A 26,641-nucleotide genomic window follows, 5' to 3' on the forward strand; every position below is an offset into this window, starting at 1 on the left:
AATAATAATAATAATAAAAATCTTGTACTGTATTATTTCGGGTTATCCAAACGAAATGTTCAAAAGTTCAATTTTCAAAACAGTTTTCAGTAGAAATAAACTTTTAGTTGAGTTATCAAAGTTCGAATTAACGAGAGTCTACAGTATAAAGAAAGTTATTCGAACCAGAAAATTTATTGAAAATAGAAACTTGTTCAGTTGAATAAAACTTTTCAATACATGGCAAAAAATTGTTGGGTCTTACACAGCGTTGAGGAAGTTTTGCTCTATAGAGACACAACAGAATGAATCGGATGTTTTAAGAGGAATTTTTTTGTTTATCAATGTTCCATTAAAGTGCAATAAACGTTAGAAACTGTACGTAATAAATTTTATTTTGAAAAAAAAATGAAGCACAAAATTTAATTGAACTTAAAATAGCATTTCAGATAAATTTTGTAGTCTTTTATTTATCTTTTATCATCTTGATACACGAAAAAGCTCTTTCTCTCTCTCTCTCTGTATGTGTTTCTGTGTGTATGTATGTTTTTTCTTTGTTTATGTGTGTGTCTGTTTTCCAGCATAATTGGAACGCCTCGAGCAATTGTAATCATAATTGATACACACATTATTTACATTTTGGAAAAGAGTGCTGTCGGAAAAGAGTACTCCCACTTAGCGCACCTAGGGGGAGGAGGTATATAAAATGATCGAAAACGACCAATATTAGTGTCGAATCCATAGTTTTCGGGGTTGTTTAAATAAACAATGGCATTCCCGATGCCGTTTAAGTCTGATTTAAGCCCTCGTTTTAGTTTTCAACATCGCTTTGTTAATTGGTGGCAGCCCTGATACCGTTTGAGTACAAGATCAGCAATCAGTGTGGTAAGATCTAGTGAGGATGGAAAAGGGTTAACATAAAATGATTGAAAACAATCTATATTAGAGCCGAATCCCTAATTTTCGTGGTCGCTAAGATGAATAGCGACATTATCGATGCCATTTAAATCTAAGTTCAGCCCCCATTAGTACCTCTGGGTGTGACATAGAAATAATAATCAACAAACAACCGACATTAGAATCGAATTCATAGTGTTTTGAGGCCCTACGTTGATTGGTGACACTTCCTGTTCCATTTAAGTCTATGTTAAAGTACCCCCAGGGTAGTGGGAAGGGTTATAGGAAGGTAGTTAACACTTAAAACTAATCGAAAACAACCGACATTTGTGTCGAATCCATAGTACTTGATGCCGCTGAGATTAATAATTACACTCCAGATAGCATTATAGTCCAAGTTCAGCCCCATCTTCATGAGAGTAAGAAGGGGTTGAAAAATAAGACGTCTCAAATCACTAAGATGTGTCGAATCCGTAGTGTGAGTTCGTCAATCCATTAAGTTACAATCGCGATTATGTTTAATCCCAAGTTTAAGCATGAACGATTATGCCAGCTGGGTTGGGAATTTACAGGGGCAGCGCTCAAGGCGTTGCTCTCACATTATATATATTTGGATGTATGTGTAGGAGTGTATATTTTAGCGCAACTCTGGAACGTCGGGAGTAGTTTTAACTAAACTTGGTAGACAGATGACTTTAAATCTGGAAAAAATACTGTGTTCATAAGACACCTCAAAAGGTGGGAGTTAGGAGTGACATGCAAAAATAACTAGAGTGACATGGAAAACAACTGATTTAAGTGTGCAATGCATAGTTTTTCGAGGTCGGTGAAATGAATAGTGACGCTTCCATTGCTTTGAGATCCAAGTTCAACCCATCAGCAGAGGGTAAAGGTTGGGGAGGTTAAAAAATAAAATTTTCAAAAATGGATTAAGTATGTGTCTGATTCATACCTTTTAGAGTCGGGAAAATATCTGACCTGTTTGAAATTACTTACTCACTTCAAGCTGGGTTTTGCATTGTACGAATTTGATTAAAGCGTATTCTGTAGTGTGTTTCAATATTTATCCCAAAAGTAGAGTATCTTCTGTATTTTATCATTACATTTTCATTGAAATAAATATTCTGAGGGGGAAGGAAATTCAAATATTTCCCATGAACTTTTTTTTTTTTTTTTTTGTGCGAGGAACGGACATTTGAGCGTAGTGTAGAATAAAACTTAAAATGTCCGAAGTTACTAATTTGATTATTTTTTATTTTATTTTATTCTTTTGCGATAATAATACAGTACTAGATAACGTAAAATCATTAAGCATTGGTCTCCAGTCAGACTAAAACTACCGAAACATTTTTTTTTTTCGAGAAAATAGTTTCAAATTTTTCTTGTGTAGGAGAGCGTTGGTTAAAAAATTGAGAAATCCAGAAAGTTAATGAAAAATGTGTTCCGCATGTAGGAAACAAGACAGATTATTAAAAAGAAACCTTTTATTGTATAGAGGGGCGCGGTGGCTCAGTGGTAGAGCGTTCAACTCCGGTGCTTGGGGTCACTAGTTCGATCCCATCTCGCGTCGTGTGAACTTTGTGGTGGACAAACACCGTGCTCGTAGGTTTTCTCGGGGTATTCCCGTTTCCTTCGTCTTTCTTTATTCCACCATTTCATTCATTTCATGATCACCGTCTCCTTTAGCCTAACCGGCAAAAATGTGGAACGTAAAACTTAAGATTTCATTTCATTTACTTTTATTGTATCCGCATGAAAGTAGAGAAGACCGTTTCAATGGTTTAAACCCAAAACTGATGTAAAAACAAAAAAAAAGTGGTACCTGCTCAGGTTTTTCTTCCACCGTGGAAATTTTTTATGAGCTAGATCTTTATATGCGCCGATCTCATTCGTGGCTAAGCGGTTAGCGTACGCGCCTTTGGCGTGGGAGACCCGGGTTCGATTCCCGGTGGGAGCTCATGTGGTTCGGATTCCACTCATATAGCCTCGCTGCTGAACGGGACGTTAAACTCAACATCAACTCAACTCTTTATATGCGCCGTAGCCTGTAGTTGGAACGAAAGCTTGTTCTCAGTATTACTATTCTTTGAATAATAATAATAATAATAATAATAATAATAATAATAATAATAATAATAATAATAATAATAATAATAATAATAATAATTATTATTATTATTATTATTATTATTATTATTATTATTATTATTATTATTATTATTATTATTATTATTATTATTATTATTATTATTATTGAGGATGGTGATGAAGAAGAAGAAGAAGAAGGATAGCGCTAATTAAATTTTGTTAATGTGTCCCGGTTTTTTTTCGTCTGAAAATCTGGGAGCCTTTCACGTAACGCACTTAATATTTTTCATATTAAACTAAGTGCGCGCGCGTGTGTGTGTCTGTTTCAGTTTGTATATCGCATGATTAACTTAATACCGAATATTATTTGTCCATATTTACTTTCCTTCACAGAGATTTTTTTCACCATTGTTTCACTATATGAGGAGATTTGACAAAATATCCAGTCTGTTTCTGTATCAATATTTATACACTTTAGCAGAAGCACGTACCGTATTCATAATTCCATTTCTTTCCGTATCCTTAGCAGGGAATAGTAAAAATACAATGAAATGTCTATCAATCATTCAAAATAATTCAGTTGCTGCCGTGTGTTGAGTTGTGAAAATATTCTAGAATTATATTATAATTTTGGATCTGTCTGGAGCTGGGTATGTGCTTTTTTCTTGGAATCGTATTTCTTATCAAATTTGTTTTCACAGTTTGCTACGCAATTCCATTGATTTTGAACGAGGGGAAAAAAGAACTGCTTTCTACATCATCTTTTTTTCCCTGTTGGTAGGCCTTATTGAGTTGCGTAACATCTTTTTGTTTCTCTTTTATCTGTCTTGAGAAATTTTGCAGGTGATACTGTTAGTGCATGGCTGCTCATCTAAGTGTAATGCCTAGACATCTTTTCGGTTTTTCCACTACACTGGTTCCCAACAGACGGAAGATTATCGGACACCTTCAAGCTGACAGCACGAAACCTAAAGTTTGAGACAACGGAACACCAAACAGTGACAGACAAAAAAGAAGAAAAAATTACATTTGAGATACGATGATTCCATATCTGGATTCCGCGACAAGGCGTTTACGAAACACGATTACAATTCCCTAGAGTGAGAAATATAAACGTATATATTCGATATTGGTTACGTAAGAAGATGGTATCCATTTTAAGTAAAGATGACATCGATTTTTAAAATTATGAATTGTACAATTGTGGTTGAAGGATGGATATAAATAAATAAAAGTAAGGCAAAGCAAACATTGGACTTCCGTTTAGAATTTCTTCACTGGAAACTCGCGGACTTGCAAGATAGTGTTAAATTGATCAAAAAACATTCACTCACAATTGCTGCAATTGTTAGGAATATATAGGATGTCTATACAGTCAGTTAACATTTTCCATTTACACGAATTTCACTGACGTAAGGACAAGCATACTGAACGATAATCCGCTATGAACATGAATCTGTACTTTTTAACAAGGTGTCTGTAACCGTAACTTAATCTCACTCTCACACACACAGTCATATGCACTTTAAAAAAATCAATAAATTTCAACGTAAGACCTTGTAACTCGATGCATGTTTTCCAGCGCTATTCTTCGGCTCGAAACACTCAAGCTATGGCCAAATAATGACTTAAGCCACTGAACAGCGCTAGAAAACATAGGTAGAGGTTCAAGACCATCAAGTTGAAATTTACTCATTCCTTAAAGTAAATATGTCTGCATGTGTGAGTTAAAGTTACAGTTATGAGGCAACCTTGTTAAAAGTACTAATTCATGTTGATAGCGAATATTCCGTTCGGTATGTTTGTTCTTATGTTAGTGAAGTTTGTGTAAATGGAAAATGGTCATTTGACTTTGTAGACACTCTGTAGAGGCTCCCATGTGCAATATCTCCGTCATGTAAGTCTCACTGTTTAAGGCTTATAGCAAAAGAAATAATAATAATAATAATAATAATAATAATAATAATAATAATAATAATAATAAACTTATAAAGTTTCCTCCCTTTTGTAAAGAAAGAACAGTCTGACAAAGACACTAGTTTCCAAAACGTAATAAGAATTGCATCATCATAATGTAGTGGTGATGTTATTATCATCAGTTCATCAAATCCTTCTGTCCACTGTACACTATAGGCTAAAATCATGATCCTTTCATTAATCCTTTGACTACCGTTTTTTTAAATGTGAACATTCTTTTTATGTACGACTCCTTTAAGTGGGATATTCCCAGGGTTTGAAAAAACCCGGGCTTTTTTTGAAAAAGCCCAACCCACCTGAGCCCATATGAGTTTTTCGGGTTTAATCGTTTTTTTTTTTTCGAAATATTTCAATGTCTTTGAGGTAAAAGTGTTAAAATGTGATTTACATTTCAAGATTGTCGTTGTCACAACTTGCAACAATTTTCTATTCACTGCTGTTTTGGAAAAATGGCCGCCATTTTGAAATTTTACATTGGATCGTCGAGAAAATCTATAGAGCAAATTTAACGCATCTCGTGCTTCTACCGTCAAAATTTCAACTTAAAAAGACTGAAAATTGCGCTTTATAGCGTGGATACTTGCTATTTAAAAAAAAAAAAAATGCCGCCAAAATCTATTCAGGAAATTTAGTGTGTCTCGTGATTGTACACTGAAAATTTTAACTTAAAAGACCGATAGTTGCATCCTGTAATGTGTGTGGCAGAGACAGACAAACGAGTTGAGTTGATTTTGTGTTTAACGTTCCTTTTTGCAGCGAGGCTATATGAGACGGAACCTACTGATTAACGTGTAATCCGAACCACATGAGCTCCCGCCGGGAATCGAACCCGGGTCGCCCACGCCGAAGACGCGTATGCTAACCGCTTAGCCATGAAGGAGCTCGGCAGACAAACGAACAAATGTAGATCAAGTCATCCAGAAGCTTGACTGACGTTCCCCAAATATGAATACCAAAAGGGGTGTATTAATTTAAAACAGATACAATTCATATTGTATGAAATAAATAAATATTTCAAAATGCCTTGTATGAAATAAACATCTTCCAGCGTAAAATAAATGGCTTTACTGTTGCAGTTTACTTCCGATAATTTGTGCGTTCAATTATGGGAATTTGCCGAGCACTTGTTGCAAGACGGTTCTTTCCTGAAAATTAATTTAAAACAATTAACAAAAATATAATTCATATTTTACAAAGTAATTGTTTCAAAATGTTTTAAATGAAAGTAAATATCTTCCAGCGCAAAATAAATAGTTTTATTGTTGAAGTATTCATTTCCGATGCTTCTGCGTTCAATTGCGGGAATTTCCCGAGCGCTTCTTTCACAAGGCAATTTTTTTCCGAAAATACAGGTTTCTTTACTGAACATCGAAACTTCCACTAGTAACTAGTACGGAAATTTGAATTCAGCACTTGAAATAGTAAGCGTTACACAGTCTTCGGAACTCCGAGCATTAAGCTTCTTAAATTTAAGAAGAATTTTTACGCTATTGCTGGTGTTGAGTCTACAGAATGCTTATTTGGAGAGTAGCAACAAATGACTGAACTAAACTGTTGTTGGAAAACCAAATTTTACTGAAGAATACTTGTGTTTTACATCAAAGGTAAGAAATAATACTAATAGTTTTACTAATGTATGTATATATTTACTATTAGTACCGGTATCTATGTCCTTAAACCCGTCAAACGTATGAGTGATAACTTCCCTCGGTGTCGCCAAGCCCACGAGCACACTATTTACGGAAAGTATTTTCTAAAGTACAAAATTGCATATTTTACTTCGAATAGGCTATAAGCACAACCCATACATTAATTTGTTCTATAACTAGCTCAGGGTTTTTCTTTTTTAAATTCATTCAGTGCATTCAGAACTTGATAAAGGTCTTACGTTGAATGTTATTGTATATCTTAACGTGAAAGCACCTGATTCTCCCAAGGAAAGTCTAAAATCTGATAAAAATCGCTTTCAATGTGATCACTTTAGTTGTACCAATAATACACTAACAAAAAGCTCAAAAACCCAGGTGGATTTTAAAGTGGGTTTTCTCAGGTGGGTTCAACCCGAAAAACCCACCGGGTTCTTTCGGGCTGGGCCCACTTGGGCAAATCCTGGATATTCCTGACATCTGTACACAGTTTGGAAACTAAACACAGTCTCCTGGTCACATTTGACCCGATGGGAGAACTTTTTCTTTTTTAACAAATTTCCAACGATGCTTGAATTATTCGAATTGGACACATGTATCCCGTTATTAGTCAAAGGGTTAAAAGTTATAATTCTTACATTGAACATTTTTCTAAAGTTTGTTCAACAACTATTCTAAACTGCAAACCATATTTTTTTATGCAGTTATTCAAGGACTTAACTTATACACAGTAATCCCTTAGGTAGTGACGTCTATTATCGACAGGTAGACAAGGATAGCGCACGTAGCGACATCTATTAAGGTGACTGTTTACTATTAGGAATTGGTGTGACGAACTGTGACGTTTGCGTTTATTACAAGAAATTGTCCTTTTTCCTCTTTTGTTTCTACAACCAAAATCAACCTACAACTAATAAGCAGAATGGATTGTATTCCAGGACATTAACATTACTCAGAGACATATGTTTTCACACTATTACTATTATATTTATAGAGCTTCTCGTGGCTATGTGGTTAGCATGCGCGCCTTTGGCGTGGGATACCCGAGTTTCTTTCTCGGGGGGAGACCATGTGGTTCGGATTCCACGTTAAGCGGTAGGTCCACATCGCATGTAGCCTTGCAGCTGAACGAGACGCTAAACTTAAATTCCACCACCCAATCAGTTAATATATATATATATATTCAAAATTCGAAATTCTAGTTATGAAGTATCTATATACGATTTCTGAATTCGGAATTGAGTTGAGTTGAGTTGATTTTGGGTTTTATTTGAGTCAGGATTTGAGAAAATCCATTTTTTTTTAAAAAAAAAAAGCCCAACCCACCTGGGCCCATACGGATTTTTTCGGATATTTTCGGGTTTAATTGTTTCTCTTTTTAAAATATTTCAATGTCTTTGGGGTAAAAGTGTTAAAATGTGATTTATATTTCAAGATTGTCATTGTCAAGTTTTGAAAAAATGGCCGCCATTTTGAAGTTTTACATTGCAGAAAAGATACCCACTATTTTGAAAAACGGCCAACATCTGAAATTTTACGTTGGATCGCCTCCAAAATATAAACAGCTAATTTAGTGACTTCCTGCTTTCACTTTGAAAATTTAAACCTAAAAGACCGAAAATTGCGCTTTGTAGCATGGATACCCGCTATTTTGAAATTTTACGTTGGTACGCCGCTAAAATCTATACAGGAAGTTTAGAGTTTCTTATGCTTGTACCATGAAAATATAAACTTAAAAGACAGAAAGTTGTACTCTGTAATGTGTGTGTGGTAGAGGCAGAGAAACGAATAAATGTAGATCGAGATATTCCAGGAGCCTCAGTGACGTTCGCCAAATATGTATACCAAATATATTAATTTAAAACAAAGATACAATTCATGTTTTATGAAATAAATGTTTCCAGATATCTTATATGAAATAAATATTTTCCAGCATAAAATAAGTGGTTTTACTGTTGAAGTTCACTTCCAATACTTTGTTGTACCATCAAAGGTAAGAAATAATGCTAATAGTTTTACTAATGTATTTACATATTTACTGGTAGTACCGGCACCCATTCCCTTAACACGTTCGCTGCTGAGGACGCCCATCGGCGTCCAGTACTGAATTTGGCATATGCGCCGGACGCCGTTCGGCGCATGTCCCTGCCTTGTCCCTGCAGTTGATTCACTTTCCCGTCAATACCTGCACTAGCGCTGGTGGTAAAGTGAATCAGCTACAGGGACAACCGCCCAGAGGCGTCCGGCGCATATGCCAAATTCAGTACTGGACGCCGATGGGTGTCCTCAGCAGCGAACGTGTTAACCCTTTTAATTTCCGGCTTTTATGGCTTTTATTTAGTTAATTATAGACTCAGTCAAGCGACTACAGGATCATTCCTATTTATCGTAGGGTCTTTTTTTTGCAATAGAGCAACCTTTTGAACGGTACCATTCACATTTCCATATCATGTCCCTGAGGCGGGAAATTCTGAGAGAAATAGAGATTTTTCTCTGATTTTTTTTTTTTTTTTTTTTTAATTTTGAACCCCTCTGGATCACCCTGTGTTAACATACATCTGAAAATCGACTGAAAATACTAAGGGGTGTACCAAATGTCAAGCTTTTATCTTGAATAATAATGGCGAAAAAAAATATTTACCAATGATCCCCAAAATGCTCCAGATTACCGCAAAAAAGCTCTGATCTCAGGTAAAAAAAATTCTGGGATATCCGTATTTATCCTAGGGTCATGTTTTGGACCTCATTCTCTTCAGAATAGAATAGCCTTTCAAACGGTACCATTCATGTGTCTCCATTATGTACTTGAGGCAGGAAATATTGCGAGAAAAAGGATTTTTTGGTTAAAATATCCCTTTTCTTTACCTTTTTGCCCCTCTGAACCCTTCCGTGTTAACACAGAGATCTGAAAAAATCTGATAAATACTACTCGGTGTTCTGAATGTGCAAAATTTCGATCTTCTAGGTGCAAAAGTAAGCCCGCCAAAAAATAAAATACCTCACAATACTCCAGATTCCCGTGCAAAACAGGATCTCAGGTAAAAATTTCATGAGACATTCTTATTTATCCTTGGATCATGGTTCGTCCGTCATTCTCTTCAGAATAGAACAGCCTTTCAAACGGTACCATTCACATGTCTCATGTATCTGAGGCGTGAAAATCGCGAAAAAAGAAATTTTTTTGGTAAAAAAAAAATCCATTTCCTTAACCTTTTTGCTCCTCTGGACCCCCCTGTGTTAACGCAGAGATCTGAAAAAATCTGATAAATACTACTCGGTAGACTGAATGTTTGTGCAAAACTTCCATCTTCTAGGTGCAAAAGTAAGCCTACCAAAAAATAATAAAAATAGGTCTAACAAAAAAAAATATTTTTTTAAAGTTATGATGTCATCGTGTCCTATGTCTCGACGCAAAAAGGCGTGAAACAATACGTAACATGTTCTACAATGCCTCTAGTCTTGAAAACACAAAAGAAACCCAAAGTAAAAAGCTTTATTGGTTCTTTTTTAATCGAATAATGAATACACAACTTTAGTACCTAAAAATAAATACTGGAACTCAGGTAAAAATAACCCGTCAAACGTGTGAGGGGAAAATGTCCCTCGGCGTCGCCGAGCACACTATTCACGGAAAGTATTTTCTAAAATATAAAATCGCATATTTCACTTCAATTAGACAATAAGCATAATCCACACATTAATTTGTTCTATAATTATCTCAAGCTAAGTGTTTTATTCATTCAGCGCATTCAGAACTTTATAAAGGCCTTATGTTGAATGTTGTTGTATACCTTAACGTACACGCATCAAATACGCCCAAGGAAAATCCAGAATCTGATAAAAATAGCTTTCAATATGATCACATTAGTTGTACTAATAATATACTGACAAAAAGCTCAAAAAACCCAGGTGGGTTTTAAAGTAGGTTTTTTCGGGTTGGGCCCACTTGCGCAAACCCTGATATATATATATATATATATTAGCATTGGAAGATCTGGAGTTGGAAACACGAAAGATGTCTGGGGTGACAACCGTCACGCTGTTGGTGGCGGTATGCTAGGGCAAGTCCATACTACATAAGGAAGAGTAGCACGTCGGTGTACAATAAACTGAGCGGATGGTGATGGTGTAAAATGGGCGACATCTGTAATTTCCAAGGAGGGCACATTTCCAAGTCCGTCTGGTAGAGCTAGAAATCCAATAACAATCGCGTTGGGGCCGGTGTGCTGACTACCCACCACTCAATTGAAACCATTATGTTAAGCCTAGAAATCCAGTAAAAATAGCGTTGAGATCGATACGCTGACCACACATCACTCAACGAAGAGCCGTTTGGGAGAGTACAGTTCGGGACTGTAACGTTAGAGAATTTTATTATTATTACTGATGGTAAATGAAGTGTAGCGTGAAGGCTTGAAAAAAGATTCTAAATTTCAGTTCAGTGAACCCTCCTCAGTGACGACCTCATGTGAAGTCGAATCTGGGAACATGCGTACAGAAAGCATGAGCTCCAGTTGGTAACTAAGAAACAGGTATTTCCGTTAGTTAGATTTGAATTTAGCGTCCCTGTCAGCAGCAAGATTATGTGAGACGTAAAACTATAGCTTAACGTGGATTCCGAACCACATGTGAACTCCCAAATCCGGATCTTCCACGCCAAAGTCAACGTACGCTATCCATATAGCCACAAGGGAGCTCACATGCATTTTTTGGGGCTATATGAGACGTGATCCTAGAGCTTATATGGGATCTAACCCATATGAGCTCCGTCCGAAAATCGAATCCAGGTGTGTCACACCAAAGTCGCGTACGCTAACCACTTAGTCATGAACGAGCTCGTTTAAAGTAATATGATAAACAGTGTGATATAAATATCAGAAACGAAAGAATAAGAGGCAACGTTAAAGTGACTGAGATGTCGAAAATGTACAAGAGAAAAGTTTACAGTTCATGTTTACAGGATCATGTTCTGAGAAGAAATTTTAATTGTACCAACGAGAGATTGGGGAAGATGGAAGTAGAAGGGAAAAGAGGAAAAGGAAGACCAAAATTGAAGATGGATAGATTCTGTGACTACGGACTTAGAATCAAAGGGGGTTAATGGAGGATAATGATTGGGACCGAGCAAGATGGAAGCGAATCATCAACAGTATTGACTTTGCGTAAACAGGAAAAGACAGAGTAACAGAATATAAAGTAAGCGATTGAATGAATAAGCCAATGCCATTAAGCTTTTTTTCATTCATATTCTATACTGCAAGACGTTTGACAGCCAGTACAGATGGATTTATTGAGTTATCCTTTTTCGCCACGTGCTCAGATCCTGTTCCTTCAGGAACAATATAACAAATGGCGGCCGGATTCATGTTGAAGAGTCTGTTGCTGTTTCTAATTGCACAACATAGTCATTTGTTATTTAAGCAATTAGAGGAGATTGATGTTTTTAATATTTACAGGAACTGACTATTTTATCTGAGTCTATTGGCATAAGTAAAGGAGAAAACAACAAAGAATGCTTCGTACATTTTGTAGGCGATAAGGATGTTGAGATTGCAATATTTAAATCCTAGTATATTCATGATAAACTTAGATATTTATTACATATAATATTGTCGTTTAGAGGTTATAATTTTTACTACAGATTTATAACAAAAAATACTAATGCGTAAATTATAATTAGTTGCTGCATTAGAAGTGGTTACAATATTATCCCTATAATATATAGATATTAGATTATATGTACGTTTATTATTTATATATCGGGTTTTGCTTCAAATTAACATTTTTCCGCTCCGGGCCTTGATAATTGCCACTCCCTCAGTATCAATAAATACCGATGTAGAACATTTGACGTAGTGAAGTGAATAATCAATATTTAAATGGAAGTAGAGAAAAGAGTAAAACTATATACAATACGCGTAAATAAGAGCTCCTCCGTGGCTAAGCGGTTAGCGTACGCGCCTTTGACGTGGGAGTCCCGGGTTCGATTCCCGGCGGGAGCTCATGTGGTTCGGATTCCACGTTAATCAGTAGGTCCACGTCTCATATAGCCTCGCTGCTGAACGGGACGTTAAACTCAAAATCAACTCAACTCAATACACGTAAATAAAATAATACTAGGTATGGAAATTATAATATGTAGATAATATATCTTATATAAGTAATAATAGAAAATTTGCCGCCTTCAAAACTTGACATCTCGGGCCATAGCCCACAAGTTGGCCTTTGTGAACACAGCCCTGCTTCAAAGTATACTTATTTCTGTAAGTTGACGATTCTTCAGTAGAACCAGTGGTAGCCAACATAGTCATATTTCAGTGCATATTTATTAATAAACCATGAAGTAAGCTGATTAATGCGAATTTATTAATATCAATTAATATCTACATAAAAAGCAAGTGGTTAAATTGGACGACTAAACAGTTAACAAAAAAGAACGAATTGGACTAGATATAGTTTTGTCGGCTTTTGCATTAAATGTATGTATGACCTTTACATACAGAGTGATTCAGGAAGAATGTCACATAATTTGTGAGGTGATTCTGCATGTGAAAATAAACCGAAAAAGTCGTATGAACACGTTCCGATTTTCGATCGTTACGGAACCGGAGCGGGTTGAAGACTACACACATCCATGAATGATTATGAAGACAAGTGTGAATATTACTTCCCGAAACGCTGTGTAGGCGCTGTGGTGGACAGAATAATTGTGGGACATATGACTGATCCATCCTACAAGAGGTGTTCAAAATGTCCTTCACCCATCTCAATGCACTTGTCAACGCGTTGGAGGGTGTGTAGTGTTGCACGTCGAACATCATCTTTGCGAGCAACAGTGTCGGTGATGCGAGCAACAAGTTCTTCACGTGTATTTACCTTCGCAGCGTACACATCCCCCTTTAACCAGCCCCATAAACAGAAGTCTAGTGGGGTTAGGTCGGGTTATCTGGGAGGCCAGTTAATGGCGTCCGCCATGGTCAAACCACCGTTAAGAAAATATTCAGATACTGGGATACTTGTCTAGTGCAGCGATTCGGTGTAACATTCAAGCACAACACGCACACGGCCACTCGACTGCTCACTGATCAACCCACGATTGCACATTGGGTACGCTTGCAGTTGTTGCCTCGGTGTGACATCATAGTGCTGCCATCTGTTGGAGAACGTACACATCTCTTGTAGGCTGAAACAATCATCTGTCCCACCATTATTCTGTCCACCACAGCTCCTACACAGCATTTCAGTAAGTAATATTCACACTTATCTTCATAATCATTGATGGATGTGTGTAGTCCAACCCGTTCCAGTTCCGTAACGATCGAAAATCAGTCACATGTTCATATGATTTTTTCGGTTTATTTTCACAGGTAGAATCACCCCACGCATTATGTGACATTCCTCCTAAATCACCCTGTATACAGGGTGTTCCATATACAGAGTATTCCGCGTATAAACCGACGAACTTCGCATACGTGTTTGGTAGGACCTTAATACGAGAAAAAAGTTACCTGCTACTTTGGTCAGATACACCTAATTGTAGAGATAGGGCCAAATTAAGGTAATTAGTAGAATTAGTCGTAGAGTGGTTACCTTAAATTGGCCCTATCTCCGTAAATAGGCGTTTCCGACCATGTCGCAAATCATCTTTTCTTATATTAAGATTGTGTACTCACATGCAGAGTTCGTCCATTGTTTTATTCAGTGCAACCATCCTCCGATCAAATCCACTAATTACCTTAGATTGGCTCCATTTCCGTAATGAAGCGTTTACTACCAAAGTTGCAGATACACCTTTTTCTGGTGTTGAGGTCCTGAATACTAATGCGAAGTTTGTCGGTTTATTCCCGGAACACCCTGTATCTTTTATAGTTCACAATGGATTCTAATATAATTGTCCCTGTATGTGATGTTGTTGGTTTCTCGGAAAAGCAAGAAATCCTTTTCAACGGAAACTTTCAAATCGAAGTTGCTACTGTGCATATTTCATAGCGATCACTCTTTCTACTTTATATCTTCTATCTGGCTGACACTCCATATTTTGTGGAGAAACGACAGTTCGGAAGTAAACACCATATGGATATATTATGTATGGATGTCTATAAATGTCAGAAAATGTAATCTAAAATTCTTTAGCACATGCTTTTCTGCCGTAGAGGATGAAGTAGAACTTTATTTATGCATGTATGTATGTATGTGTGTGTTTGCCTAGACTACTTTTTCTTCTTTTCTCGTTTCCCAGGGAAGTGTGGCCAGAAAATGATTCTTTTGGAAGTGCGTTCATGGCCCCTGAAGAAGAGTTTATGGCGATGCGGGATATCTTTCTTGCTGATATTCAAGGTAAGTGTGCATTGTGTATGGGTTTTGTTTTGTTGTTGTGCTTAGAGCAGTGATTCCCTTGAGAGGGGGCAAAAACAAGAAGGAAGCTAAACTGTCTTGTGTATGTGTGTGTGTGGGTTTTCCGTAATGGATTGCTTGAGGTCGGAGCACTACTAACATCATTGCGTTCGTTCGTTCATTTGCTGTTTGGTGCAGGTTTTGTGTTGTTGTGTTTGTGTGTACTTAGTACTATGACTGTTTCCCTTTTTTTTAAGTCTCCCTTTATGTGTTTGTGCCATAACGTTATATTGTTCTGTTCTCCAGGGTGGTTTTGAACTTAGTCAAAACATCATTTAAAGCAAATATGAGTTGTTTGGTGTGTGTTTGCTGTTTTATACATGAAAGCGTTCTCTCTCTGTGGTGCTTGTAGTAATAATCAAAGAACCTTGGGAACGTATGCTGAATGATACGTGCAAACATGGTAATATAAAGTCTGTCATATTCATCCTTTGTTCTGTGGATTGCATTTCGCAAATGATGTCGTTTCTTAATGACACTTCTTACTTAGTTATGGTTTTCAACCTTTTGATATTCGCTGGCGGAGCAAACAAGGAAAAACTTTAGAGTGTAAAACCATTAAAGAAGTCAGATTGTTTTATCTTATTTTTATTTAAATTATCTTCTTGTAAAACAGTATACAAAATGGTGCAAAGTCAGTTTATCCCCTGTCCCAAATAATGGCATGTTATGATAAAATTACATTTCATGCTAAATGATATATTTGACCGATAGGGTTGTCACATTGTTTGCGACCTTGGCAACAGTGTATTCGTTATTCTTTTATCGACAGTTGAGAATCATGTTTGTTGTAGTGTGGTGAGTTTATTACGCGTATTAAGTCAACTTACACCCTGTATATTGAATGAATAAATTGTTTTAGTAATCGTTACTAATTGTAACCATTGTATGTGATAATTTCGCAGACCGACAGTGAATCACCGTCCAACGCCATTGAAAAATACATTTATACGTTGGGTTTGTGATTGTATATTGAATTTGGTTTAATTAGAAATGAAATGAAATGAAATTTTTGAGTTTTACGTCCCATGGTTATGACGGCTAGGCTAAAGAAAACGATGATGAATGGGAAATAGATGAAATGGTGGAATGGAGAAAGTGGGAGGAAACGGGAGAAGCCCGAGGAAACCCACGCACACAGTGTTTGTCCACTACAAAGTTCACTTGGCGGGAGCAGGGTTTGAACTCGGGACCCCATGCATCAGAGTGAACACTAACACTGAGCCACCACGGCCTCTTTGGTTTAATTAGAGAATTTTGTGGTGAGAAGAGATCCTATGAGAACGTATGTTTTTCTTTTTCACTCTTTTTTAAATCAAAATAAAGGGAGTAATTGAAGATTTTGAGAGAAAAAAAATTCCTTGCGACCTAAATTATGCATATATTTGGTATAAATCTTCGATATAAACTTGGCATTCATTTTGGTGGTGCATCATCTATAAACTAATACTCATGAGGTAGATATCATTTGAGTTTGAGAAGTCGATCTGGGAAGAAAGTCTTGATAAAATATTCGAAAATCAATGAATTGAAAGTGATACCACCAGAGAGAAGTGAATCGACAAGATCTCCATTTTCTCGTGGATACTCTACCACTTAGCTAAAATCAACAGATTAGTTTTCTGTGTTCAAACGTGTTTCTCTCTCACCATCGTTTTCAGTTGTAAAGCATATACAGAACCAAAAAGAACAAAAGGAGTCTATTATTTGGTCCACTTCTCTACAAAAAAAAAAAAAAAAAAAAAAAAAAAAAGCAGTTATCGTTATCGCTGACCTGTTTTAATAATATTTAAAAGTAATAAAATAAAGAAAAAAGGAAACGATTTTCGTTGATGGGAAAAGCTACAAGTTTAGAGCATGAAACTTGATTGTGGCGTAGGGGAAAAGTATCACATGTTTCCTCGAACCGTGGGAGCAAGCTACCTGTGAGTAGTCTTTTCATAACTGAAGTTAAAATGTTAAGCTTCTTCTTTTTCTTTGATGAAAGTTTACACAAGCAACGTCGTAATCTATATTGCTATTAAAATTGAGATACAAAAGAGTCAGCTCAGCAATGGTCTTTGTTGGTAGTAACTTAAAAATTATTCTCGAGATATGGTGTGAGATAAACCACCAGTTGTGCGCACAGGATATAATGCAAGATAAATGGTGTTTCTTTTAATTAAATGGTCAGGAGTCTCACCTATGGTGCTGACGACGCAGTTTCGGTTTTCATTGGAAACTGGTTGATTTGTTTTAATCTGAAAATTAACGTAAATTTAATAAGACGCATAATAGTATTGGTAAAATTACTTTAACTTAGGCAAAGTCTGGTACATTTTTGTTAAGAGACGCAAAACATCAGAAATCTGTGGTTTCTGGTTTAGCAAAACACGGTAAAACATCATCACACATAAAAAATGACGTGAAGTGAAATTGTAAATAGCGTGTGCAAATAATTGCATGTAAGTTTGTTTTATTTATGTATGTTACCTCCAAGTTTTGAGCTAGTGTGCGTAGGTGATCACAATAGTTTAAAAAGTGGGCGTTGATATTAGTGTTTTCTTTGGAAAGTTGAGTTCTTCCTAAAAGAATATTTTATAAATACGTTCTTTAATTGCTGTCTGGCAGTCGATGGCAGCGAGATGGGTTACCTAAAGATTACTATGAAAAATGATTGGACTAAGGAAGAAATCGGTCAAGTGCTATATATGGAGCATTGGACTTTATGGTTCAGAGACCTGGACATTACGGAAGTTAGAGAAGAAATATTTAGAGAGCTTCGATATGTGGTGTTGGAGGAAGATGGAGAAGATAAAATGGACAGAAAGAGTAGCAAACGAAGACGTTTTAAAACGAATAGGAGAGAAGAGAATGCTTCTAACTATCATCCTTCGTAAAAAGTCCAACTGGATTGCACACATCTTGCGAAGAGATTGTCCTTCTTCATACCACCATAGAAGGAAAGGTGGAAGGAAAGCGAGGAATAGGAAGAAGAACATAACTGATCGGTGATTTGAAAATTAGAAGAAAATATTGGAAGTTGAAAGAGGAAGCTGAAAATCGAGAAACGTGGAAGAAATATTTCCAGGCCCAAACTGAAAATTAGAAAAAAAAAGAAAGAAAGAAAGAAAGAAAAGAAAACTGATTAGTACCAGGACCTGCCAATAGGCAGAATACTTAATAATAATAATAATAATAATAATATTAATAATAATAATAATATGAGGGTTGGTTAATTTTATACTTTAAGCTCTCAGCAAACTTGCAGGTGTGGAGCTTCACCGTACGTGAACAGAAGCTTCATATTACAGCAGACGATACACATTCCTCGTGGGGATTGCTTACAGTGATTTTGAGTCGGCCGATGTGTACAGCACACCTTTACTCTCTCAGCAGCTGAAGAGAGAAAGTGTCGAGAAATGTCGCCAGTGTATAAGTAGTCATACAAGGTGCGGCTCAAAAGTGTTGAGACAACTGTAATAAAACAGATAAATCCTGGTATGGATATAATTTATTTTTATTCTTCAAAATACATTTCTTTTTAATCGATGCACTTGTTTTCATATTCCTTCAACTTCTTCATGGCCTGTAGATAAGAAGCTTTTGGAATGTTGCGAAGCTTCTTTCCCATGGCGACCTAAAAGTATTGATATGACTTTGTTTTTTTAATGAAATGAAATCTTTGAGTTTTACTTCCGACGGTTATGCCGGCTAGGCTAAAGGAAACGGTTATTTTTAAAAAAAGTTACTATGTGTGCCATCTAGCGGATGACATTGGAATTACATAACCCATTGCTTTCTGTAACGAGTGATTAGATTTCAACCGTTTTCGTTTATTAGCCTGTGAACACGGACGTGGTTTGCAAGTAAAGAGTTTTCACCTTGTCATCACCGTCATGGATGAGCAGAGTGTGGTAATTAAATTTAGTGTTAGAGCGGGCAAAAGTACAACGGAAACCATCATATGAAACTATCGATTTTGCTTATGTCGATTAGTTCCTTTTCCCAAAGTTGAAATTCGTCTTAAAAGAAGGATGCCATTTTCTACCAGTGAGACATTCAGAGGGCTGTGACAAAGAAACTTCGCAACATCCCGTAAACTGTTTTTCTGCAGGTCATGAAGTTGGAGGAACGCGCAAACGATTGCATTGATCAAGGAAGAATGTATTTTGAAAAATAAAAATGAATTATGTCTATATCAGAATTTTATTTGTGTTTTATTACAGTTGTCTCAAGACTTCGGATCACCCCCTGCAGATCTGTGAGTGGTGTACCCGTGAAACCATCGACTTTGACACATATGTTGTTTTGCCTCTTGCCTTGCCTTGCCTTTGACACTGCCTTTATCATCATCAAATTTCTAGTCTGCTGTTTGTATGTGTTCATGTTGTTTCCTGAAAGTGGGAAAAGCAAAATATGATTTCAGAGCATCGAGGTGAAAGTGATTGATATATATTCTTCATCCTGGACAGCTCTGTTTAACAACAGCAAGCTGACTTCATATTCTGCCAAAATCTACTTCACGTGGAGAGGAATCTTCTAGCCGTAATGCTTCAGCGAAAGTACTTACAGTAGAGCATAATTTCTAAATCTTATTCTTCCAATTCCGACACTCGGTCGAAAAAGTGTAAAAGATTTTTAGGTCAGCCATCTTGATTGAGGTTTTCCTTATGCACACCAGGCAAATGGCGGGATGGTACCTAACATACAGGTCCCAGGCCACTTCTTCCTTCCCTTTCCTCAGATGATGTGATTACTGAGGGAATTCATCCCTCATACGTGCCTCATACGACGGGCTAATATAGCCATAGATGCTGAAAGCCAAGAAGTCTAATTCCTAATCTTAATCTTCCAATTCCGAGTGATTATCATATTTGTCTCGTGTCCCTGTGTAGCAGTAATGCGCCATAACGGGTACACTGCTATTCTCGAAAGGGTTTAATGTAATCTCCTTTGATGCGGAACTGAAGGCAAATGATTTAGTGAGCAAAAAGTATTCAGCAAATTTCAATATAATTAACAATTTATTTCCAATATATGTAACAACTAGAATAATAGCAACAACTAAATATATATTTTTAACACTTAACAAACAACACTTAAATTGAAATCTTCCCCTTTCAATTCTTTTGATAGCGGTGTGAACAATTCCACAATTTAACGCCCATGAATTATTTCTGTCCAAATAATATTTTAAAGCTTTCAATATTAAATCCAAAAATGTTTCAAGTAATTTATAGGTTAATTTCAATATAACTAAAGAAATAGTTACGTGTGATTCGATGAACATATCCCCCGGAATCGAAGTATTAATCGGTCCACAATGGCGCAAAAATAAAAAAGGATAGAATTTAGAACATACTTACGGTTCCGTTGAACATGCCAATCAAACACACTTACAATATGATTATATAATTATTCACATTTCAGGCTTTACTTTCACACCACTTCACAAGCGGATCTTAAATTAATATCCAACACTATTCACAAAATTTTCTTCTAATTCCATTTAACAAACCCATTACGATTTCTAATTTGTATTCTTATATCCGAAATGTAATTTTAGATCCGTCGACGATTACCTTTTCTTCTGTTCTGACGCTAATCGCGGGTTGACATTTCAACCACAGTTCATAGGTGGCGCTGTTAACTCTCGATGAACAAACGAAGCACAATGTTCATTGAACCTGACCTACTAACATAGATCATAGTTGCTAACTGTATGCGGAAGTAACTAATCAGCTGTTTCAGTGTCCAGACTAAGTCTTTTTTTTTTCTTGGAGAAATGTTACATATAAAATTCCCCCACGGTCAAGTTTTTTTTTTATAAACTGGTTATAGAAATTTCGAAAAGAAAAAAAAAATATTGTTTATCTTAATCACTGCATGCAGAAGAATTGGAACAAACTCACCACGAAATTCACCAACGTCTTTCACAAGTAGATGTCAACAGGAGCTCCATTTTCCATTTGATGAATTCAGATGACAAGTGTCCATCCATTACTGAAGAGATGACAAATAACCAGTATGTTGCGCATACAGAGCTTTTCCATCCACCTTATGGCTCAGGTCGGGCGTCAGACAGGAATGAAAGGGTTTGACATGACGAGGGTCTCGACGTACACAAGGACGTTCACAGCCATGGCATGACCTTGCCAATTCTGAACCTGCAGAATTGAACAACAAGCACAGTATACAACAAACACAACAAGATTACATTTATAAGTTTAACACAATAATTATGACAAATTCTTTCTTTAAAATTTTTATGTTACAAAGTCAGAGTGATTACTATTATTGTTGTTACTATTTATTTCACAGCTATTATTAGCGTTACAATTTTCAGAACCAAAATTATCAAGCTGTCTTCGATAGTTAATATTACTAAAATTGCAAGAAATGTTAGAGTTATTAGTATTGCTAGGATAATATTTCTTAATGAAACTAACATGCCTTTTGATCTTAATATTCTTATCCGCTACTAACTGTAACCAGACGGTGTTCCTTGTTGGGTAAGAAAGAATTTCAAATGGGCCATGGTACTGACTGCTTAACTTTGGTTGAAACCTCTTTTCAAGAGAAGCCTTCATTATTCTCTTTACAAGTACTTTCTCCCCTACTGGCAAATCTATGTCCCTATGTTTCTTTGAATAAATCTTCTCTTTTCTTTTCCAGGCCTTTTCAATGTTTTCTACAATAATTTCATTTAATTCTTCTTTATTTTGCGAAGTTTCAAGAATTCCTAAGTCTAAAATCCAATTAATGTCCAAAGGATTAAACATTTTGCGTCCTAAAAATAATTCACTCGCTGTCTTCCTCGTTTCACTATTCTCACTAGTGTTTAAAGTATATTGCACCTGATATATATACTTTGTCCATTGAGTTTGGTTTTTATGTACATAACATTTTATTATTTGTTTTATGTTTTTATTTTGACGCTCCGTCAAATTACTGGACATGGAGTAAGGAGACGTATGAATACGTTTAATGCCTAGACTAAATAAGTAACTCTTGAAATATTCGCTTTGAAAATAACTTGCATTGTCACATATAATTTTATTTGGATATCCGTAAGAGTAGAATATCTTATCTAATTTTAAACAGATAGATTTTGCATTTAAATTTCTAAGAGGTTCGATAATTACAAATCGTGAATAACCATCTGTTAATACCAAAACATATTTAAAACCATTACTAACAGGCCAGGGACCCATTACATCTAAATATACGGAGTTGTTCGGATATCTTTCTTTATGTGAGTAGTAAGTACCATATTGAGTGGTATTCCTGTCTTTACAAAATTGACAAATTTGACATTTTTGTATAAACTCTCGAATACTTGGAAATAAATCTTTACAAGTATATCTACTAGCTATCTTAGCAATCGTACGTTGCGAACCACTGTGGCCACCACCCACAGGGTCTTCGTGATGATATTTAATAATGCTATATTTAAGTGATTCAGGAATAACAGCTCTTAAGCCACCATATTGTTTTCCCTTAGTTTTCTTTAACAATACACCATCTTTAATCAAATAAGGATGTTTATTCTTACCACTCTCAATTTCTTGGATAATAGTACCCAAAGATGGATCCTCTCGCTGATGCTCACTCAAAGGTCTATGGAAAAATGGATTTCTCCAAAAATTTACAAAATTTAAATGTACATCCTTCCCATCTACTTTCTCAATTTCCATAATGTCCTTCGAAGGAGGGGTAAAATCGATATAATTATTCATGCGAGAAATATAATCCGCTAAATTATTGTGTCCACTACGCAAATAAACTATATCAAACTGATATTTACTAACTTTTTCTATAAGGGAACCATATTTCTTTTGACGCTTATGATTTCGCAAAATCCACGTCAAAGCTGAATTGTCACAATAGACCGTGAACCTTTTATGTAAATACATATCGAATTTATCAAGAGCGTGAACTAAACTTCTCAATTCTAGTTCAAAAATGCTCTTGGACCAGTCTGATGGGGGTATACGTTTACTAAGAAAATAAACAGGTCTTAATTTACCTTCTCCATCATATTGACTTAATATGGCCCCATAATTTTTAGTCGAAGCATCGACATGAATTACAAAGGGAGCATCCATATCTGGAACTCTAAGAATCACGTGATTTATGATAGCTTCCTTAATTTTCTCTAAAAGTTCATCCTCCTCCTTTCCCCAGACAAATGGAACTGAGGGAGACCTCATTGCATTTAATGGAGTCAACAAATCAGCATAATCTTTAAGAAATCTGAGATAGTAATTCAAAAATCCTAACATCTTATTTAAAGCACGCTTGTTCTTTGGTTTAGGTAAATCTCTAATTACCTTGACTCTATCTTCATCTATTTTCATTTCCCCATTACTAAATTCATATCCTAAGATTTTAATTTTTGATTTCAAAATTTTTGCTTTATGAGGACTGATAGTAATCCCCCATTCACGAAGACGTTTAAGTACTTTTTCTAAAATTTCTTTATGCTTTTCTATAGAATCTGTGTGAATAATCAAATCGTCACAATAAATATCTAAATAGTCACCTTCGAGATCTCTAAAGATTTTATGCATTAAGCTAGAAAGAATAAATGGGCTAACAGCTAGACCCATCGGGAGCTTAACCATTTGTAATAGCCTATTAGGTGTTGCAAAGGCAGTTATTTTCCTACATTCTGGCTTAATATTTACTTGGAAAAAAGAACTTTTTAAATCGACCGTTGTATACAGAGTATGACGTCCAATATTAGAAATAATGCCCTCTAAATTAGGTGACGGATAAGCTGTCAATAACAACTTCTTGTTGACAGAAAAATAATTTATGACAAGTCTCTTAGAATTGTCCTTATTCGTCACCAAGAAACATGGAGAAATGTAAGGACTACTATCAATCTCTTCAACTACACCAGATTCTATTAATTTATCTATATACTGATTAATTTCTTTCAATTTATGCTTAGGAACTGAATAAGGCTGAGTTATGCTAGGAGAAGGATCTGTTAACTGAATTTCATACTGATAGTCCTTAACCTGACCTAAATTTTCCGTTATAACGTCTTGAAATTCTATAGCTAAATTTTTCACATAGTCAATTAAATTTTCATTAACAATATTCTCAAAATCATTAATACCTTTTGATTTTATTTCGGCCTCCTCCATTGAGATATCTTTATACGTAGGATTGGAAACCCTGGAGCCAGCTGGTTCTCCCACATTCTCATGCGCCGTCGATGTTCCTGGCGACATCAGCCCCACGCACGAAGTTTCCAATGGAACCTTTTCTCCTCTCTGCCTCCTTCCTCTACCATTGCTGGTCTGGCTCTTTTTCCCAAAACTCCTTGGCTGTGGTGAATTTTGAATTTTTGCTCTGCCCGATGCATGTTGTGGAAAATCAGGTCTGTTACCTCCGTAGGACTCCCAGGCTGAGGCGCCAAGTTGCCTGGGGGCATTCCGGACAGACCTGAAAATATATGGAGAATCGCACAGCTTACTGTTCATAACACAAGATTCCCAATCTAAAGGTTTTAATCCCACTTTAAGATTCACTTTCTCAAACCAAAGTTCTTGAGCATTAACGTTAATATGTGCAAAATTTTCGCGAAGAAAGTTTATACCGATTAACAGTTTAAGTTTTGGATGTTTTACTACACCAAACCAGGCCGAAAATCGAACACCATTAATGAAAAATATAATTTGTACCAGTTCACGCACTACTAGTTCCTTGTCTTGCATTATAGTGACGGAATAATTTACTTGTTTCACCACAGGTTGACATTTTGTTCGAATTGCCTCTAAAACCTTTTCCTCGACGAAATTTAAACTTGATCCCGTGTCAATGATACAGGGAAACAACGTATGACAAATGCTAACAGGTAACTGTAATAATGTACCATCATTACCGTCTTCCTTGATTGAGTTTGAAGAACTATGAAATCCTAAAGCATGATTTGATCTCGAAAAATTTCCTCTAGGCCGAAATGTTCTAGTCTCTAATGTTTGGCGAGTGTTCATATTCCTTAGAGGGGCTTTAAATCTCGGGGGAGGCATTTGGTCCTTCCTCATAACCCTTTTATAATCTTGACTATACTTTTCATTAATTTCAAAACTCTCAGCGAAATCTACATACTCATGTATAGTTTTCGGAACACTTACAATTAATAACAAATTTCTAATTTCCGGAGTTACTAAATTACTAATCATTTTACAAATTTCCTCCTCACACATTTCCATTTCCAAAATATTCAAAGTACTAAACTTCTCTTGAATGAAATTCAATAAATTCTCATCTTCCCGCATAACTCTATATAAAACCGATTTCATAAATTCAGTATTTACCAAAGGAGTTACAAACTTAACCAATAACGAATGGCAAATATGTTCCCAATCTGTAGTGATAGATAATAAACGTTGTAATTCCTCGTAAGCTTGTTTTCTACATTTCTGAAGACTTGAAACCAAGATAGCTTCTACAGGAGCTATTTCCTTAACAATTAACATGTCAAGCTTTAATAGGAAATGACAAACCAGTAACCCATCCGTTCCATCTATTTCCGGTACTTCACTAATTTGTTTTTCTAAAGAGCGAAAAATACTTTGAGAAAATTGCTTCTGGAAATTACAAACTATGGGAGCTCGCAACACTGGTTGATTCCAATGTCTCTCTATGTTAGCCGCAACTGGCTGTCTTTCTCTCCCCTCCTCATGATTTTCGTTATCAAAAACTATAAGGGGTGGGTCTGCCACCGGAACGTAAGGTGCTGTCGCACGCCGTAATTGGTTAACTCGTAACCCTCTCTGCGCATTATAAATACTCATTTTCTTTTTTTTTCCTAGTTATCTGCCAAAACCAAACACAAAGAATATTATCCAGCATATATTTCCTACTAAATCAAGTTGTTTGCCTTCAATACAGTCAGATTCGATTCCCTCACGCATCAAAGTTAGTTACCGAGAACAGAAGAAAAGGTAACTTTTAATTTATATGTAGCAGTAATGCGCCATAACGGGTACACTGCTATTCTCGAAAGGGTTTAATGTAATCTCCTTTGATGCGGAACTGAAGGCAAATGATTTAGTGAGCAAAAAGTATTCAGCAAATTTCAATATAATTAACAATTTATTTCCAATATATGTAACAACTAGAATAATAGCAACAACTAAATATATATTTTTAACACTTAACAAACAACACTTAAATTGAAATCTTCCCCTTTCAATTCTTTTGATAGCGGTGTGAACAATTCCACAATTTAACGCCCATGAATTATTTCTGTCCAAATAATATTTTAAAGCTTTCAATATTAAATCCAAAAATGTTTCAAGTAATTTATAGGTTAATTTCAATATAACTAAAGAAATAGTTACGTGTGATTCGATGAACATATCCCCCGGAATCGAAGTATTAATCGGTCCACAATGGCGCAAAAATAAAAAAGGATAGAATTTAGAACATACTTACGGTTCCGTTGAACATGCCAATCAAACACACTTACAATATGATTATATAATTATTCACATTTCAGGCTTTACTTTCACACCACTTCACAAGCGGATCTTAAATTAATATCCAACACTATTCACAAAATTTTCTTCTAATTCCATTTAACAAACCCATTACGATTTCTAATTTGTATTCTTATATCCGAAATGTAATTTTAGATCCGTCGACGATTACCTTTT

The 26,641-nt window shown here is 35.9% G+C and overlaps 1 protein-coding gene across 3 annotated transcripts in view; it reads left to right on the forward strand.

Annotated features, from left to right (window-relative positions):
• Positions 1-26,641, forward strand: part of timeout (circadian regulator timeout) — a 1,048,389-nt gene that overhangs the window by 106,293 nt on the left and 915,455 nt on the right. For all 3 annotated transcript variants that reach the window (XM_081749081.1, XM_081749078.1, XM_081749079.1), the window contains exon 16: positions 14,827-14,924. In XM_081749081.1, the coding sequence (XP_081605207.1) occupies positions 14,827-14,924 (98 nt within the window). The remainder of the gene's footprint in view (positions 1-14,826; positions 14,925-26,641) is intronic.

The sequence above is a fragment of the Thermobia domestica genome, chromosome 2 (assembly GCF_964235325.1).
Source record: "Thermobia domestica chromosome 2, izTheDome1.hap1.1, whole genome shotgun sequence".
Lineage (NCBI taxonomy): Eukaryota > Metazoa > Arthropoda > Insecta > Zygentoma > Lepismatidae > Thermobia > Thermobia domestica.